Consider the following 19,569-nt stretch of genomic DNA (forward strand, 5'->3'; position numbering starts at 1 on the left):
GGGGATCCCATTGGTATTATTTGCAGAAGTATTTCCCAGACCTACCTGGAGATGCTAGGGGTTGAACCTGGAACTTTTCCCATGCAAAACAATTCTTCCGTCATGGTTCTGTGGCTCTTCTGTCTTCCACTGTTCACTCACACTAGTAGCTGCAGAGGCAGATTGCCTGGCTACTCTCAATCTGCCTCCCCAAGGTAAGCCACTTTCTTCCACTGCAAGCAAAAGGAGAATTAATTGCATCTTAAAAAGCAGAGACATCACCTTGCCAACAAAGGTCCATGTAGTTAAAGATATGGGTTTCCCAGTAGTGATGTATGGAAGTGAGAGCTGGACCATAAAGAAGGCTGATCGCCGAAGAATTGATGCTTTTGAATTCTGGTGCTGGAGGATCACCCCCTCACCTATGGGATCACCCCTCTCACCGGTCATCGCAAACCTGTACATGGAACACTTTGAAACCAATGCTTTAGACAAGTCAGAACACAAACCCAAACTTTGGCTCAGATATGTTGACGACACCTTTGTAATTTGGCCACACGGGAAGGAAAAACTGGATAGCTTCCTCACACATCTCAACAGCCTACACCCCAAAATACAATTCACTATGGAAATAGAAGCCAACAACCAACTTCCCTTCCTTGACGTCCTAATCTACAAAAAACCTGATGGCTCCCTAGGACACACTATCTACCGGAAAAAAACACACACCAACCGCTACTTACATGCACAATCACACCACCACCCTGCACAAATAAACTCCGTAGCCAAGACTCTCATCTCCAGAACCAAACGCCTGGCTGACAAAGACCACTTGACAACTGAGTTACAGAATCTCTCAAATGTGTTAATTGCCAATGGATACCAGCAAAACAGGGTTACGAAGCTAATCCAAAAAGAAACACCCCCCAAAAACCAAGACACAGAAGAAAACAATGGCATGGCCCTCCTTCCTTATATCAAGGGCACTACAGATAAAATTAGCAAAATCCTCCATAAACACAATATCAAAACAGCCTTTTGCACCAACCAAAAAATAGCCAATATCCTCAGAAACCCCAAGGATAAAATCCAGTTGGAAAACCAAGGGGTCTATGAAATACCCTGCAAAGTCTGCCCAGCCACGTACATTGGACAAACAAACAGACGAATAAATGCACGTATCGCAGAACACAAGAATGCCGTCAAAAAAGAAGAAAAAACTTCCTCTCTTTTCCAACACATGAAAGAAACAGGACACGAAATTAATTTTGCAGATTCCAAATTGCTCTTTAACATGGAACATCACCACAAGAGAATAATCATGGAAGCCATCGAGATAGAGAAACACCCTCACAACATGAACAAGCGTGACGACACATCCCGCTTGCCAGACATCTGGAAATTAGCCCTCCCCACAAAAACTGACACCAGATCCAGAGGCACACAGAACGCCATCACCAATCAACCACACCAGACCCAAACCCAGACCCTCTCCACAGATAAATTACAGACACCATCCAGTAGCCAAACCATGGTGGCACCTCCTCTCTGCCCAGAACATTGGAGGCTATACACCACACCCCCTCAACAGTATTTATAGGAACTCAAACACTGAGATCCTGCTCTGTTCCAGTAACAAGAAGCCGAAAGCACCAGCCTGAAGATGACGAGTGAGACCTCGTCGAAACGTCGCCTAGACACCCCAACTTTTACACGGGAAGACACCCGAGGACACCAAAACCTGCATTCCTGTACCCGTGAAAATCTACGAAAGCATATATATATATATATATACACACACACAATACAGTTGTACCTTGGTTCTCGAACAGAATGCGTTCTGGGAGTGTGTTCGACTCCCGGAACTGTTCAAAAACCAAATCACAGCTTCTGATTGGCTGCAGGAGTGTCCTGCAGCCAACTGGAAGCTGTGGAAGCCACACCGGACATTTGGCTTCTGAAAAATGTTCGAAAACCGGAACACTCACTTCAGGGTTTCGATAGTTCGGGAGCCGATTTGTTTGGGAGCCAAGGCGTTCACCTTCCAAGGTACCACTGTATAGGTTTTTATTCCTTCATTTCCTGTGAGTCACATGATCAGTTTCAATGATGTGGCCTGATGACGTGAACAAGGTGCTAGCAATGACATGCCCAACTAGGTGTTCCCTTGACCCTGAGTCCAGATAATTGGTCAATTGTGTGCTTTGGTCAGGGTTGTACTCCCCCTGAGGGTGTATGTCTGTAGTCGGGGTGTGTGTGTGTGTGTGTGTGCTGTAACTACAAAAGATTATCTCATAGACCCAACCAATCACTTGTGTTCTGCAGAACGGAGCCTCCTGCAGCTGCATACCATCTCATTAGAAGGCCCATTCCATACCATGTGACTTGGAACTTACCCTTTAGAATGCTCTCCCTTACATATCATACTGACGCCACCTCTATTCTCTTTGCAATGTCTATTTGAAACCCTCCCCTTCCCCACAGGCCTTTACAGTGGTGAATCTTATCTCAATCTATATCGGCACTGGATCTGAAATTGCCTTTAGTTCTCAATCGCTTTGGGATGTTTCAGGGGAAGGAATTCATAAGAGGAATGTGTCGGGGGGGGGAGAACCCACATTAAAATCTCATTTGTATATGGCGAAGTGGCGCATCCTGGTGAAAATTACTGCAAACTTTTCACTCTGATGTGCTGTTTAAGTACACACAGGAAGGCATTTAAGTGGAGAAGCTCTGAAAAATATGGTCCTTTGTGCCTGCAGTCTGAGCTGCCTTCTGCCGCAGCCATCTAGGAGCCCATTCTCCATAATGTGCAAGTTAAATAGCAACTTATCTCATAAGAAATTGAAAAAGCTAACAGTGATGGTTAAGATTTCCTTTTGCATTCAGTATTATAGCAGCACACCAGAGAACTGGCAACTCCTCCCCCTAATAAGCAAGTGTGCCTTTGCTTTGCATCCCCATCAATAAAATGAATGCTCTCAGTGATTAAACCAGTTAAAGTTCTATCAGTTAAAGTTCTACTTGACTAATTTACCTCTTAGAAGCTCTGCAAGCCTCCTTTTTTTTAACACTGAAGTTCTAGAGATGGAGGAGAATTTTGTTTGGTCTGCATCTTTCGGTGAACTGACCAGATCTCCACCTCTTCGACTAATACTGTAAAAGGACCAGAGCATGAATTCTCCAGATTTTGCAATCCTCAGCTCAAAAGCATACCAAGGTATGGAAAACAAAGTGGCATATTTCAGAGTAAAATATGCTTAGAAATATGCACATTATGCACATTATGCACATTGAGATATACATGAAATGGAATTTTCTGATAAAATATGTATATAAGTATAAAACTTCATACATAGTTGTTTTTTTAAACAACAACAACAACCCACAGATTAATGCAGACACAGGATTATGGTCCAGAAATAGAGTGATCTAGCCTAACAATGTTATTTTTACATAGTTTCCCCTGGAAGATGGTATCTATCTATCATCTATCTATCTATCTATCTATCTATCTATCTATCTATCTATCTATCATCTATCTATCTATCTATCTATCTATCTATCTATCTATCTATCTATCATCTATCATCTATCTATCTATCATTCATCTATATATCAATCATCTATCTAATCTATCTATCATCATCATCTATCATCTATCATCTATCTAATCCAGGCTTCTTCAGTCTCGGCCCTCCAGATGTTTTTGGCCTACAACTCTCATGATCCCTAGCTAGCAGGACCAGTAGTCAGGGATGATGGGAATTGTAGTCTCAATACATCTGGAGTGCTGAAGTTGAGGAAGCCTGATCTAATCTATCATCTATCTTCTTTCCCTCCATCCCTCTCTTTGAGGCAGATTTAAAAGAGTTTAAAAGAGTGGAGTGAAACTTGGCTCTTTGTGACAGGGATTCATCAGAATCTCCTTGACGAGGGTCTGTGTTTTAGGAATGGAGCTTTGTCTGTGTATTTCCCATCTTTTCTTGAGAAAATTATCAGGTTTTTCACTGGGCACAATGTCAAGAGTTCTGCTGCAGCATATGCTCACAGCTTCAGAGCCTTTTCACTTTCTCTGTAGTTCTCTCTCTCTCCCTCTGCCATGCAATTTTACTGTTGGTTATTGCCCCCCACCTCTATCCAGATCCTCGCTTCTCTCTCCTTCTTCATCTCATTATCTCCCTCTGATGCTGGAGGAAAGAACATTGCTTTGCCTTATGATGATACCAGGTGACCAGGTGCACAAAACCCACCCATCTCCTGCTCTCACTTTCTCAGTATGTAGCAGTGAATTTGTCAACTTGCCGAATCTATGACACAGTGTCCCCCTCTCGCTTTACTGCTCTACTGCATCACTCCTGCTACACGGTCAGGAGCATCCCAGACCTCACATCACTTACTGGAAAGTAAGATAGAAAGCTTAGTTACAGAGGATGTTCTCAGGTCCAGCCGAAGTGAGGGGACCATTTCTTCTCATCTGATTCAGGAGCCTGGGCAGAGAACATTTAATCTAGCCTACTTGCTTCTGGCCAGATAGGTTTAAGTGTTCCTGCTGGGCTATAGCTTGCAAGCTGAATGCTTAATAATTTTTTTTAAATCATATCATTGTCTTCTTCATCATCATCATCTCTCAGCTGGGGATTCAAACCCACCACCTGCCATCTGAAGGGAGGTAGGCAAACCTGGAGACTTCAGGTTAGCAATGGAAGTCTGGCACCCCAACAAGGCTGTAACATACATGAAATGCAGGGGCTAAGTAAGGACTGGTCTTTCCCGTGTTAGTGTTGCTAGAGGGTCAGATCCAGAGCCTGGAGACCAAGGATTGGAGCCTTGGAACCCAAACAGGGGTGCGGAATTTTTTCACTGCCAGTCAGTGTAGACAAAACTGAGCTAGATGGACCAATGGTCTCATGTGAGCTTCCTGTGCTCACATGTTCCTAGGATGAACTCAGCCTCAATTCATTGATGAGATTTTTTTTTAATGGGCAGGATACACCTGCTCTTCTGAGACTGACCTTGCATCTCAGGCACTAGAGGTCCACAGCCCCTCTGCGGTCTCCATTCAGGTGGCAGAGAACATAAGAAGATCCTGGCTGTTGGATGAGGCCAATGGACCATCCAACCCAGCACTCTGTTCCCACAGTGGCCAACCAGACTCACCTGTGAGCATCTACCATCCCTTTGAGAATTTCACTGGCCATACCTATGATTATCACAATCAGAATCCTTGTGTGGGTGTGGTGGGGGAGAGAAGGGAGAATGGGAAGAGTCATCCCTCCTTGCATCCTGGGAAGTGAGATAGTTCAGTGGCAGAGCATCTACTTTCCAAGCAGAAGATCCCAGGTTCAACCTCCAGCATCTCTCATCAGGGAGAAACCCATGCCTGGAACCCTGGAGAGCCACCTCCAGTAAGTGTCAACAATACTGAGCTACGTGGACCAAGGATCTGGTTTCCTGGCAGCTTCTTAGCATGAAGGGTTGAAGCTCTGTGGCAAAGCATCTGCTTTGCACGCAGAAGGTCCCAGGTGCCATCCTCGAGATGTCTAAGGAGGCCTCAGAAAGACTCCTGTGAAACCCTGGAGGGCCACTGTCAGGCAGAGTAGACAGTACTGTTAGGTGGGCCACTGGCCAGAGGGTGAAAGGCAGATTCCTAATATGAATTAGCCTTTCTGCAGGATGTATGGTTTTCCCCAGAGGGAGACACTTCCAGACTGTGTAGACAATGCCGAGCTAGATGGACCGGGGGTCTGATTCGGCAGAGGGCAGATGTTCCCCATCTTCCTTGTTAAAACCCCATTGTCATTTATGCATCACTTCTGATTTGTGCAGAGATGTACAGGTGCACACAGAAGGAGATGTAGCAAAGAAATACTGCCGTGTTCCTGGCACAGTCTGCTCATTCCCATTCCATCAGGTGGCATTCTGATACACAAAACTGGCTGGTGTCTCACTGGCCACCACTCAGTAACCACCTGGCCATTATAATTTTTTCTCCTTCTTCTTCCTGTTCTGCGGCTCTGATCACTGCCCTAGTTTTCAATCAGTGCACTGAAGCATCAGCCCAGCTGGCTTTTACATGGTGATTTGTTGCTTGTTTGCAAAGCTTTTTCTGGACTCCAATTGATTCATTTTGCGGGGAGGGGGGTGGGATCGCATTGTAAACAAGGAAGAAGGCCAGCCTTGGAACAGCGGGTGCTAGTGGGCTTCTCTGCCCCGCAATCTCGCCTCTGCTTGGCTGCCGAGCTGAATACGTGATAAATGGCAGCTGAATGGCAATAAAATATTTATTTCCAACTGCAGCTTGATAATTGGCTTGGTGAGAAAGCTAATGCGATTTATCGGAGGCTTTGTTTATATAGTGATTTCGGTGAAACAACGCAGCGGGCATGTGGGGCTTTGAAGATGCCAGTATGTGGCATGCTGTGGACACATAGAACTTCCTAGAAGCAGGGAAACAGAGCAGCAACATTATGCTCCAGAAACTTGTCTTTTCAGCTGCTTTGCTAGCTGCCCCAACAATGGCATTTCGGCACTTTTCCACATTACGTCTGACCTGGAAGTACCAGTCCTCCATCTTTGAAATTCAGTGGGGGAATAGATGTTATGTATACGGTGGAGCTGTGTGGTTAAATGGTTAGCATGTGAGGCTAGGAACTTGCTTACTGACTGACTTACAGGATGCAGATGGATTGTGGCTAATGCTGTGTGAACCCAGCTTAAAAAGCACAGTGACAGGAGCGCACAGGAGCTGCCATAACTTGTAACTGTGTGAACACCCCCTCTGTGAGATGTGCTTTGCTGGGGAAAAGACAGGGGGAGTTTGGTTGCCTTGATCCTGGTGGGCCACCCAGCAGCTTTCAGTACCACTAATGATATTTTACAATATTAATAATAGTTATTATGCTAATGTGTTTATTATACTTACTTGAGACATTTTTATCCCAAAGATAACAGAAATAAAATAAAATATTAAAACTGAAATATAAGAACAGTAATAGAACAAAAAGGTAAAAATCAAGATATACAAGATGCATATTGTCAAGTTACAGAGGAGCCAACCTCCTATGGTAGGTTGCCAGGAATGGATAAGGCAAGGAAAAGTCCTTACCAACAGCTGTTTATTCAATATTCACAGAGAGAGGCTTGGAAATGCATCCTCTTGAAATAATGGCGTTGCCCTGAGTGAGTCTCCAACCACTCTCTCTCTCCCTTCATGAGTCATCACTATGGGTGCTGAGAAGTTCCCTCTGCCTCTGAGTTCTTTGCTCTCCTACTTTCAGTGCCTGGGAGAAGGGGAATGCTTTCTAAAGACACTGTGTCCATCAGCTGTCGCCCTCTGGTGCTTATTCTTCCTCCTCTCCCATTATTTCCCAGCTTTCCCCCCTCATCTGCCTCTGAGCTGTGACCTCCCTCAAACCCCTGTTGTAATTCTGAACTGTCTCCTTCTTCTCTGGAAGGGTCGGGCTGGGCAGGTGGTCTCCACTACTCCTCCTCTGCCCAGTCCCTGACACATATATCTAGTTCTATATTTATGTTTGTGGTGTAGATATGCAACTGGTTTAGAAAACCAGTGACAAGTTCCCGGCTAGAATCCCAGAATGTACTTCCTGGAAATATTTTGTGGTCAGTCATGGCTTAGGCACCAGGAAGTTCACTGAAATCCAGAGCCAGTTTCTCCCAGCACTGAGGGATTGGGGGAAGGGGCATGGCTCAGGGGCAGAGCATCTGTTTTGCATGCAGAAGGTCTTAGGTTGAACCCCTGCCATTTCATTGTAGGGCTAGGAGAGATTCCTGCACAGAATCCTGGAGAGCAACGGCTGGCCTATGTATCTGGCACTGAGCCAGATGGACCCAGTGGTCTGACTTGGTCTCAGGGAGCTTCCTAGACAGCAAAAGAGAGCGAGATCTGGAGGAGTCGTGTCAAGAAAAGCATTCCGCCTAATTCCTGACGACGCACTGGGTAGCTGTTTGTACTGACTGGTCACTACAGATCAGTGTAACGCTAATGCAAGGCTAGAAGGCTAATTGTAGAACTGAGCCAAACGCAAAGGATAAGGCCTTGCAAGCTGGTGCAAGATGATGGAAGTGTGATGGTTTTTCCACAGAGCTCTTCTGCTCAGTTTGCAGTAGCTGGGGGAACCGCAGGAGAGATTATGAAGCCAAAGGTTACAGAAATTATGGAAGAAAATGATATTTCCCTTCTTTTTCTTTTCTTTCCCCAGGGCAGCAGTTGAAGCTCTGGCAGCTTTGTTGAAATCAAGTAAGCTTTTCCACCTCCTCGCTGAATTCCACCCCACCCCTCCCCTTTCCTGCACTGTCTATGTAGGTAGAAATGTTCCTGTTTCCCCAAAGATATATCCTCTTTCCTCCTTCATCCTAATCAGTACTGCTTGTCTGAAACTGCAAACAGGGCACAGAGGACTAATACAGTGAAAAGAGAGGAGGCTGCATGTGATATTTAGGTCATGTCCTACCTTATTTACTGTGCCTCAAAATGCATAACTTACAAAAGCAGTAAGGGGGGAAAATGCCCCCCGGGGTGCCGTTTCTAAAATGGCAAGATTAATATCTTAACTGCTCTGATGTTTGTGAAGCTGCCTTCTCCTGAGACATGCCACTGTTATCCCAGCGATGTCTACTCTGACAGGCAGTGACCATAGGGGAGGGCCCTTGGCTTGGGGTTAGAGCCTTGCATGCAGAGGGTCCCAGATTCGATTTCTGGCATCTCCAGGCAGGGCTGGGGAAGACCCTTGCCTGAGAGACCCCGGTGAGCTGCTGCGTGGCAGGAGCCAGGGCAGCAGCAGGAGGAAGGGACAGAGTTGTCCAAGAGGGAGGGAGAGATGCCGGATGTAGCAGAGGAGGAGGAGTGTTCAGGGAAGGGATGGGCCAGTAGGCTGCCTGCCCCCCCACCCCCTGTCTCCTGGAAGGGCTTGAAGAGGGGAGTGCAGTGATTGCTTCCATGTAGGCAGAGCCTCAGGTTACATGTGTGTGCCCCCCGTCAGATACACAAGCTGGGTATATGTGTGTGTGTGGTGCCCCTGTTGCTGCAACTGCTTTTCAGGGCAGGACAGCTGCCTGGAGTCTAGAAGTGTCTGTGTATCTTGGAGCACTGCGAGAGCTGCTGTGAGTGCTTCTTTGTCAATAAAGACTTAACTATCAGACGTGGGCTGGGTGGGGGGCAGCACCTTAAGAGAGTTCAAGGACGCATTGCAGCGGATAAGAGGAAGTTGGAGGGATTTAAGGACCTGGCACTGTCCATTAGGAGAAGCGTTGCACTGCCCAGCCAACCTCAGTCAGCCTCCCTGCCCGCCCCACCCTGCTTTCTTGCTTACAGCTAGTCCACAGGATGTCTCTGGTTGCAAGCTTCCTCCAGCTTAGTCTGTGTGTTGCCTTTGCAGAAATCAGCAGGGAGGAGGCTGGGAACAAAACTAGAATTTGTTGGTTCTAACTGCAATTGGATCTTGCTCCATCTACTACAGTGGTACCTCGGGTTAAGTACTTAATTCGTTCTGGAGGTCCGTTCTTAACCTGAAACTGTTCTTAACCTGAAGCACCACTTTAGCTAATGGGGCCTCCTGCTGCTGCTGCAGAGTACGATTTTTGTTCTTATCCTGAAGCAAAGTTCTTAACCCGAGGTACTATTTCTGGGTTAGCGGAGTCTGTAACCTGAAGTGTATGTAACCTGAAGCCTATGTAACCCGAGGTACCACTGTACATGGGTTCCTTGCCTTTTGTCCCACCAGTTCCAATGGGATTTGGGTGTGTTAATCTGGATCGGTGCATTTCCTGATTATATATATATATATATATATATATATATATATATATATATATATATTGGGGGGGATACTTCTGTTCATTTCTGATCCAATCTGAAATGGCCAAGGGGGTGCGAGGGGTAGGGGAACTTGAACATCATGACTGAACTGATATGCGACAGTGTATCTACCCTTTAGAGTATCTGTCAGACGGAAAGGCCTTTTATATGAGCCCACGCACACTCAGGATGAATGTTCGTGAAGAGAATGCTATACCCTATTATGCCTCTTCCCCATCTAAAAACACTTAGCCTTTTATTACCAGAATTTAATAAAGCTTTGATTAAGAAAGAGTGCTCTACCATTGCAGACAATCTTCCCGACTATAAATCACAATGCAAGTATTGTCCTTTCTTTCTCTCTCTCTCTCTCACCCATGATCTCGTTCTCTTCCTCGTTGCCCCTGTCTCCTTCTCTCTCCCTCTCTCCTTGTTTTTTATGAGCATTAGGAATGAATGCATTGGTGAAAAATTGGATCCAGAGAAAGCTGTACTTAAATGAGGCAGTTCATGTTCTCCGTTTGCAAATAATACTCTAGCATTAACCTGGGCACTTAAAGGTCAAATTATTGCAACGAGGAAACACCTTCTGGCTCAGACATTAAATCTTAATAAGGGAGATGATCAGGCCGCTCCAGAGCGGAAACGAATGTAAGGGAAGGGAAGAGTTTCCCTTTGCTATCCTTTTTTCCTGGGCATCTCCAGGACCTTCATATCACTGAAGCTTAGTTAGAGCTGAGACAACAGTACAAAGGTTTTCCCCCCAATGGTGTTGCTGAGAATGATCACCTTTCCCCAGTCATATTTTTGTAACTTTTTTGGGGGGGGAGTTGCCCTCCCCCTCAGTGTTATCAACATGAAGCCACACCACAGTGGCCCATCCAAGCAAGGGACCATTCATGGTGTGATCCCTGACTGTTTGGGATCACTTGTGTAGTTAATCTAGCAAGGATGAGAAAGCAGAAGGCAGTTTATTCATGTAAGCAAGCCAAGCCACCCTCTGCATGGGTTGGTTTGATGAGGGAGTCAGTTAGACTTAGATGTAGGTTCTCAATTTATCTTTCACTTTGGCCACTGCGGGTGCTATTCCACACCCTCCAGTGTTTCAGCAGTTAAAATGAAGATGTCCCTGTGCTTGTAGCCCTTTAGTCTCATGCACCAAGGCTCAGTATCTGAGCCATTCCCTATTTCCCACTGTTATACATTGTTGGAGGATTGTTTTTCTTCAATGAACCTGCTGTATAATGTTCTCATTTCCTCTGCACTGTATACTCTGCTTGTCTTATACTCATTTAAAAGGAAGGGTGTTCTGGTTAAAGATGCACTTAAATTGTCCTCTAATAGGGTTGTGAGATTCTTGCTATGGGCTCCCCTGAAAAGCAAAGGCTGAGCACAGTACACCAGTGTTTGGTCAGTGTTTTGTAATGGCCAAAGATGGTGAAGGAATGGGTCTTGATGGGAGGACATTGTTAGAAGATGGTTTCTAGAGGACGCTGGAGATTGGGGAAGGGAGCAATCCTGAAACGTGTTATCTGTTTATAGTCTGTTTGTGTCTGTGAACAAAGATAACAGATTTGAGTAGCAGTATTGGCTGCATTCTGTCAGCATCGCCCTTGAGCCAGTGCCACCAACTGGACTCATACACTTCAGCCCCGACTGGGCTAGGCGAGCTGGGTAGCACTTCCAGAGACCACCTTCTGCACAGGAACAGGTCAAAGTGCTGTGGACTCACAGCTTAGAGTTGTGAGCACCAGATTCACTTCCACAAGAAGACAGTCGTCGCACAGCAGAGTATAGCAGAGTCTAGCAGAGTATATAAATGACTTGGAGAGCAGCTCTGTAGAATAACTTCTTTATTCTATCTACAACTATCATACAAACTATATACAGAGCTAAATGAGGTCTAAGCATAAAGAATGCTGCACTTCACAGAGTGTCTGCAGCTGCTCTTAGCAGCAACCTTATCTATATACACGATCTCTAACACTCAGTCTCTCTCTCTCTCCGACACACTGACTGACTGACTGACTCTTTGATGTGGTGCTGGACTAGAATAAGTAGAGAGCAGAACACTGCTCCTCCTCTCTGGAGAGTCAGCAGAGATCATCAGGAGATTCTTGGATATGGGAGGGGTGAAATCTCCTCATCCTCCCCCATTTCATCCGACCATTCAAGAATCTTTAACATAAGATGGTGAAGGAATGGGTCTTGATGGGAGGACATTGTTAGAAGATGGTTTCTAGAGGACACTGGAGATTGGGGAAGGGAGCAATCCTGAAACGTGTTATCTGTTTATAGTGTGTGTGTGTGTGAACAAAGATAACAGATTTGAGTAGCAGTATTGGCCGCATTCAAACATCACACCTAGCCACTTCCTCCTCTCTCCTCCTCTGATGTGGCCACAAGGAAGAGATCAAAAGCTTTTGCTTTCTTTTTCGATTATGCACAGTTTAGCTTTATGTCCTAGTCCCAAACTTGCTTCCTCTGCCTATTGATAGGGCTGGCCCTGAAACTCTGCTTCAGGTGGCTCACTCTACTTAAATGGTAGGGCCTCCAAAACATACAGCTGAGGTCATCAGGAAGAATCAGCTGTTCTGTATATTTGGAGGGGCTTCCAGAAGACCTCCAAACATACAGAACAGCTGATTCTTCCTGATGATCTTAGCTGAGCCTGAAATCTCTGTGGTGTCCCTGCTGATATTGGCATGACTACAGCTACACCTGGCACCGAGTGGAAGAAGTGGTATCTATTACATTGGCATAGCACTGTGTGGTGTGTATTGTAGTAACACCGGCAGTAGAGATGCAGCATTAACACAACAACACCTGGTCAGACATATGCTACAGGAGTCACTGTACATGGGAGAAAATTCCACAAGTCAGGTTTTGTTCCCCCTCTGGTATTTGCGAGCGTGCGTGCGTTGCAGCTTGATTGTCAGTAGCAAGACCTGACATTACTGTTTTTGACCCAGAAGGCTAGTCAATATTAGTGTTTGAGTTTGGAGTCTTGGCAAAAAAAATAAGCAAAGGGCAAAAGGAGTCAGAGAACAGATCACAAGGCTAGGAGGGTACCTTTGTTGAGCATAAATACCGAGGCAACAATGTGGAGTTGGTGCGGACCAGTGGCAGAGCGCATGCTTTGCAAGTAGAAGGTCCAAAGTTCAATTTCTGGCATTTCCAATTGAATTTCAGGTTCTCGGGTGGGATGCAGTTGTACAGTTAGGTCACCCTTTACTATTCTACCCCTGGGCCTGGCCTAGAAATTCAGCTAGTGCAAAATGCTGTGGCTAGACTGTTGGGCGGGGGGGGGGGAGAGGACAGAACACCACCAGAAGTGGCAGACACTCAAATTTCAGCAGTGTTCCATGTGATGCTAAAATTCAGTGCATCTTGCCTCTCTCGCTCTATTCCATGGCATTGCTGTGGTGCCCCCGGTTGTGTGGTGCCCAGTGCGGCCGAACCGGTTGTGGTACACTAAAACCGCCTCTGCCTCCAGCACATAACTCCAGTCCTTAAAATCTCGTACTAGCTGCCCATATGCTCCTATTAATTTACAAGGCCTGTAACAACTTAGGTCCGGGATACCTCATGATTTCTTATATTCTTGCCTGATTTGCAGGACTCTCTGTTAGTGAGGTGTAGATTCATAGGTTATATTCACCATGAGTTGTACATTCAGTAACGCTGGGCTCAGTTCTGTGGAACTGCCTCCCAGCTGAGATCAAATAGGCTCCACTCACTGTTTAATTTCAGGCAGTGCTGGCTGGGACTGATGGGAGTTGCACTCCAAAACATTTGGAGGGCACCAGGTTGCCAAAAGCGGAACTAGGTAAAGCATGATCCCACTTCTGTCTTGAGATGGAAACTTACTTCAAAATTTGGCTAAACCCCCCCTGCTTTGTTTGGATTTGCCCAAAAGTCCTTCCCTGAGAGCTAATAGGATACCACTAATAGGAAGCCTGGCTAAAATCTCTGCTTGGAGAAGTCCTGTTCATCAGAGCAGATAGTAGTAGCTTAGATAGACTTCTGGTGTGACTTAATGAACAGCATCTTGCTAGGTTGTGTGGGTCCCAGCTCAGCAAAAGAGCAAACACATTAGCATGCAGAAAACTCAATCTCTAGCATCTTAAGGATCTTGGACAGCTGAGATGGGATACATCTGTCTGAGACCTTAGAGAGGTAGAGCCAGTCAGAGTAGATGATATCTGATCAGATATGATGCCCTCCAGATGTTGTTGGAGTCAAGTTACTATCAGCCAATGGTCGGGGACGACAGGGATGAGTTGTAGTCCATAACATATACAGGGTACCATGTCAGCCCAAGGTATAAAATGCTAATACAGTTTGGACTAATCATTAGGAGTCACTGAAGTCACAAATCCTTGGTTTTGAAACAGAGCCCAGAGTGGTGCATGTGGGAATTTCTCATCTTTCTTCAGACACATTTGCCTGACAGAAGGGGCGAGGAACACTTTTCAGCTAGAGGGCCACCTTTCCTTCTGGGAAGACATGCTAGTGGTGTGCAAAGCTGGGTGTGGATGAAGCAATGAATGTAAATTTCAAACCCACCCATCGCACCCACTCCCAATCATCCAACCTGGCAAGCAAAAGTCTGAAAATGACTCTAGGACATGTTTCAACAAGGCAGGTCACATGACATGCACCTCTCCAGCACCTCACTGCTGCTGCCCACCCCCTAGCTTCTTATACCTGAGGCAGCTGTCTCACTCTGCCTAATGACAGGAGTGACCCTGTGTGTTATGAAAACAACAGAGCAACCTAAGAACCCTCCAACACTTAACTGGGAGCTATTACTTCTGTTATGAAAGTTAGAGGTTTTGCACTGTGCAGTCAGTATATCCAACCAAAGAGTCCCATCTGTGCATGGATTTAGGCTTGCACAATAGACCTCCCCTCCCTTTGTGCCCCATACCTTCCACAAATCTGCCTCTAGAACAGATTCAAGGGGCACATGGTGGGAGGAGAGGAGGGGAAGTTCTGCCGTGCAAGCGTCAATCCTTGCACTGACGCAACGTGTTACTTGGATGCCTCCCTTTGTATATTGCAGTTTGCCTTGGGAGCTTTAACCCACTAGGGAAATAGGGAATGCATGAAATGAACAGGGCTGCAATCCTACGCACACTTGCTAGGGAGTAAGTGCCATTGAACTCAGTGGGCTCACTTCCAAGTTAATGTGCATAGGATCACGTGTGCACAGACACATACATGCCAAATGTCACTCTAAAAATAAATAAACACAAATTCACACACACGCTCTGAACATTGCAATTTAAATAACTGGTGCATTAATTCAAAGACTGTAGGATTCAATTTGAGCTGTCACTGCTTGCCTCCCCTCCCCCACCACCTTCTCTTTCCTTCCAAACGATAGTCTCCTGGCTCCACATGGTGGCACTCTTACCATAACTATGCTACCCTCCAAAGCCCTTAATCCAATATTTATTTTTAGTGAGTAATTTGTTTATCAGCCAGTTATTTTAATCTAATGTTGGTCATATTTGTCACTGCCGACTATCAGCATTCACCAGCATTAGAAACTTGTGCAGCTTTTAAAGGAAATTAGCGAGCTGAAGCGGATCTTGGAGGCATTTGCTTGGTGGTTATGGGAAGAAGGAAAAAAAATGAAAAAAGAGGAGGGGCCCCCCAGAAAGTGGATTGCTCTGCTTCTTTCTGAGAAAAAACAACAACAGTGACAATGAGCAATTTAAAGAGACCGGCAATTATAGTCTCAAAATGTTCTCCAAAGCAGAAAATGACTGTTCCTAAGGTGGCAGAAGAAAGATCTTAAAGAAAAGTCATCCACAAACCATCCAGTGTGTTTTGAGTCAGATAACTCTTTATTTGCGAGAAAAACAAGTCAAAACATTGTGGAATTTATAGAAAAGATAGGAAGTTGCCTTATACTATTGTCCACACCAGGGGTCAGCAAACTTTTTCAACAGGGGGCTGGTCCATTGTCCCTCAGACCTTGCGGGGAACCGGACTATATTTTGAAAAAAATAAATAAAAAATGAGCCATTTCCTATGCCCCACAAATAACCCAGAGATGCATTTTAAATAAAAGCACACATTCAACTCATGTAAAAACACTCTGGTTCCCGGACCATCCACGGGCCGGATTTAGAAGGTGATTGGGCTGGATCCTGCCCCCGGGCCTTAGTTTGCCTACCCATGGTCTACACTGACTAGCACTGCCTCTCCAGGAATTATGGGGTCCTTCCCACAGTGCTGGATTTGTGTATAGGCTACGTAGGCTGAAGTCTAGGGCCTCTAAGTCTAGGGGGCCTCACCAGCCTGCCCTCTCCCCAGTGCCACAGTCTCCCCTCTCCCAAAATTGCAAACCCAAGACTTCATGCAAGGGCAGGGCAACTCAGGCCCAGCAACTATGAGACTCAGGGCTAGCCAGTGGGGCCCAATTTGAAGCAGTGGGGCGCAACTTGAATCCCCCCCCAGGGCCCCAGTTCACAGTCAAAGTCTCCAAAATCTTATAAATACAAATAAAATCCATCAAGATTGCCCTAGTGCAGGGCCCCCTTAGGAGTGGCACACGGGGCCCAATATCGCCCAGTTGCTCCAATTACCTTAAGGTCAGCCCTGATGGAATTGTGCAGGGTTTGGACTGACATGCCCTGCACCTTCTAAGTCCCTAGTGTCACTATTTAGAATACGGACCCAAGGACTTATTATGGAAATAAAGGGGCGCATTTATTGGAAATCAGTTTTGTCACCGCTCCCCCACCCCAAACCCTGAGACAATGAGCCCAGCCACCTTTTATTCACAGTCGCTTAAGCACTACACTACAGCATGGCCATAAACCTGTACGTTCAACCGCTGAAATATACACCCAATATGTAGCAATGGAGATTTATGTTACTGCTTTATGAATGAACACTGTGTTTTATGAATGGACTCTGTATTTTGTGAGTTACCTAAGAGCCACCAATAGGGAGCTCTAGAATCTGACAGCTAACCAATTGGGTACTACCAAACAGTGACCGCTATTGCTGAAAGCAGGTAACCAGCAGGGAATGCTTCAGCCCAGCCTTTGCACTGTTGACTGAACACCCCCTGCTTTGCAGATAATGGAGAAAGCTCATAAATGGTATCCCTTCTGGCATCCTGGCCAACTCTATTACGCTGGTGTAAACCCTGGTGCACCAGAAGCACAGAATAGCAGCAAATAAAATCCGCTCATACTTCAGCAACTAATAAGACTTGTCAACCAGTTCTTCCAAAGTCTTCCTAAATTATAAAGCTCCAAAAGACAGGCCAAAAGAGAGAAGGTCTGGGAAGAGCGAGGCATACAATGGGCACCACCAGAGAAAAGGCCCTGCTCTGTGTAGCTCCTGCTCTGTCACTTGATAGGATGCCCACTTGCCCTCCTTCTTGACATGGAATGCTCTCTATTGGAGTCTCCAGGTCCAGTACAAAGGCCATATGAAGGGAGAGCAGGCACCTTGAAGTTCCCAACAGCTGTTAATTAAGCAAGCACACAGGTCACCTTTGTCACAGTCAAGACACCTATGTCCTGGCCAGGCCTGCGCCCAATCTTGTTTTTGTACAATCTTGTTTTTTCTCAGTAACCAAAATTATATTATCAACATGTACAAGCAGAAAAGTTGTTTTCCTTCATTTGCAAGGAATCGTACAAAACAAAGTGGCACTAATAAAGAAACGTTCCAGGGTGGCAACAGAAAGCAAACTAAAAATGCTTTTGCAGTGCATCAAAACTATCCAGCAATATTAAGTTAGGGGAAAACTGGTGCTAGTAACAGTAATCCTTCTTGTTGGTTAATTGGTTCGGCAACTTCCATGCACATGATGTGTAATGCTAATTATTTCCCCAAAGAGTTAAATGATAACTAATTAGAGGCAGATACAGTTGCAAATGGCAACAAAATATCTGTGAAAGGAAGAGAAGCCTGTTTGCTCAAATGTGTTGCAGGTAGAAATACTATTTGTAATGAAGTGAGAGCAATAGTTTACTTGCTCGAATTAACAAATAAGAACGTTTTGAGAATTTAAATTCTAGATTAAAATTGATTACTTAATTGAGAAGAGGATTGTAACAAAAACAATGGGGCCTATTTTAAATAGTAGAGTGCCTGGTATCTGGTGGGCAATCTCTTCCTTTATTTCCACACTGTGGCTGCAAGACCAAATCACCTGTCCGGAGAGTTATAAGATTCAGGTGAGGGTCAGATGCCTTGTCAATCCCAGCAGGTATATAAAAGGACAACCTGAGCAGGTATATAAGAGGCCTTTACTAGTCCCTGCAACAACCTACTGAAAGAACCAGGTGGAAAAAAGGAAGGTCCATGATCTCTTCTTTCAACAAAAGCAAGGAGGAACAATTTCTCATTCCACAGCTTTGGGGTGATGATTGGAAAGGCTCTGCTTCTAGCACAGATATTCATGTCACACACGCTGATGGTTATCTCTGAAGCTGGGACTGGTCTGACAAATGGAGCTGGTGTTAACCTTGTCCTTTCACTTGTTTATGGCTTCATTGGTATCTGTGGGCCAATTTGATAATGTCACAAAGGATTGGTGCCTTAGTAGACTTGAAAACACTTAAGCCACAAACCAGACAGTCTGAATGATTGTAGCCCCTATGATTGTGATTCAAGAAGGTATGCTCAATGGTCTCTTTGATTACCATGCTTCTGACAGCTTTTGATGAGTCTGACTTTTTTTTATTAAAAAAAAGACCCTTACAATGGGAGCACATATTCCCAGAGCCAGATACAATCTCATTGAATGATATGGGGCCACATGGGCTGTGTGATATGCTGTCGGTTAGGGCTTTGCTTGAGATTTATGAAATGGATAATTTCATTAGGGTGGGTTTAAGCAAAATCAGCCTTGCATCTGTCAGAACCATAGCTCTCTCATCCAGAAGTTATAGCCAAGCATTGCACAGTCTTGCAGCATAATAAGTTTAACTTTCATCTACTGTATCAGCAGTGATGAATGGTGCCTACTGGACCAGGAAATCACGGGGGTGTGAACAATAAGGCGACAAAGGTGTGGCCAGTTCTGCTTTGCTCCACATCCTCCTCCTTTGCAAAGATACCGTGGACATTTAAGCACTGGAGGTAAAAAAATACATGGCACCTAATGAAATTTATGCATCTTTACAGCTACAAAATCTATGATGCATTTTCCCAAGGGGGAAAAGACGGGTGCTTATAGTTATAGCTCAGCTTAGAGTGTACAACTACAAAGACAATGAGGGAGGGAAGTCTGCATGGAACCAGACAGATTTTGATTTGGGTCATGCATTGTCAGTGGAAAATAGAAATCTCCTGGTAGAATCGCTTTTCCACCTGCAAATATTAATAGCCCTGAGAAACAGCATGTCGGATGGAACAAAATGCATGCATTTGTGTAAATGATAGCTGTGTCCTCATTTGCGCACTTTCCCAGCAGCTGCTAAGTCACCTGTTGTCCTCTGCTTTCAGAGTCGAATAGCCGGCGAGCCGTGAACAGAGGCTATATTCATAAACTGCTGCGGCTGTACCAGGACTGGCATCACCACGATACTCCCAACAGTTATGTCCACATCCGGAGGGGTCTCCTGCTTTGCCTCAAGCACATCACCAATGTTCGGTCTGGCAGAGAAGCGTTCCTCCTCGCACGTGGCATGGAGACTCTCTTTCAAACAACCCAGGTGATCAAAGATTCATTGCAGAAGCCCTGGCATCTGTTGGGTTTGCATTTGAAGGTTGATTTCCTCTAAAGTGGGAGT

The 19,569-nt window shown here is 45.4% G+C and overlaps 1 protein-coding gene across 4 annotated transcripts in view; it reads left to right on the plus strand.

Annotated features, from left to right (window-relative positions):
- Positions 1 to 19,569, plus strand: part of AGBL1 (AGBL carboxypeptidase 1) — a 420,669-nt gene that overhangs the window by 58,764 nt on the left and 342,336 nt on the right. For 3 of the 4 annotated variants that reach the window (XM_081888461.1, XM_081888462.1, XM_081888463.1), the window contains exons 6-7: positions 8,202 to 8,239; positions 19,283 to 19,491. In XM_081888461.1, coding sequence (XP_081744587.1) covers positions 8,202 to 8,239; positions 19,283 to 19,491 — 247 coding nt within the window. The remainder of the gene's footprint in view (positions 1 to 8,201; positions 8,240 to 19,282; positions 19,492 to 19,569) is intronic. The other variant, XM_081888464.1, reaches the window with a different exon arrangement.

The sequence above is a fragment of the Podarcis melisellensis genome, assembly GCF_964234715.1.
Source record: "Podarcis melisellensis genome assembly, chromosome: 14".
Taxonomy (NCBI): Eukaryota; Metazoa; Chordata; class Lepidosauria; order Squamata; family Lacertidae; genus Podarcis; species Podarcis melisellensis.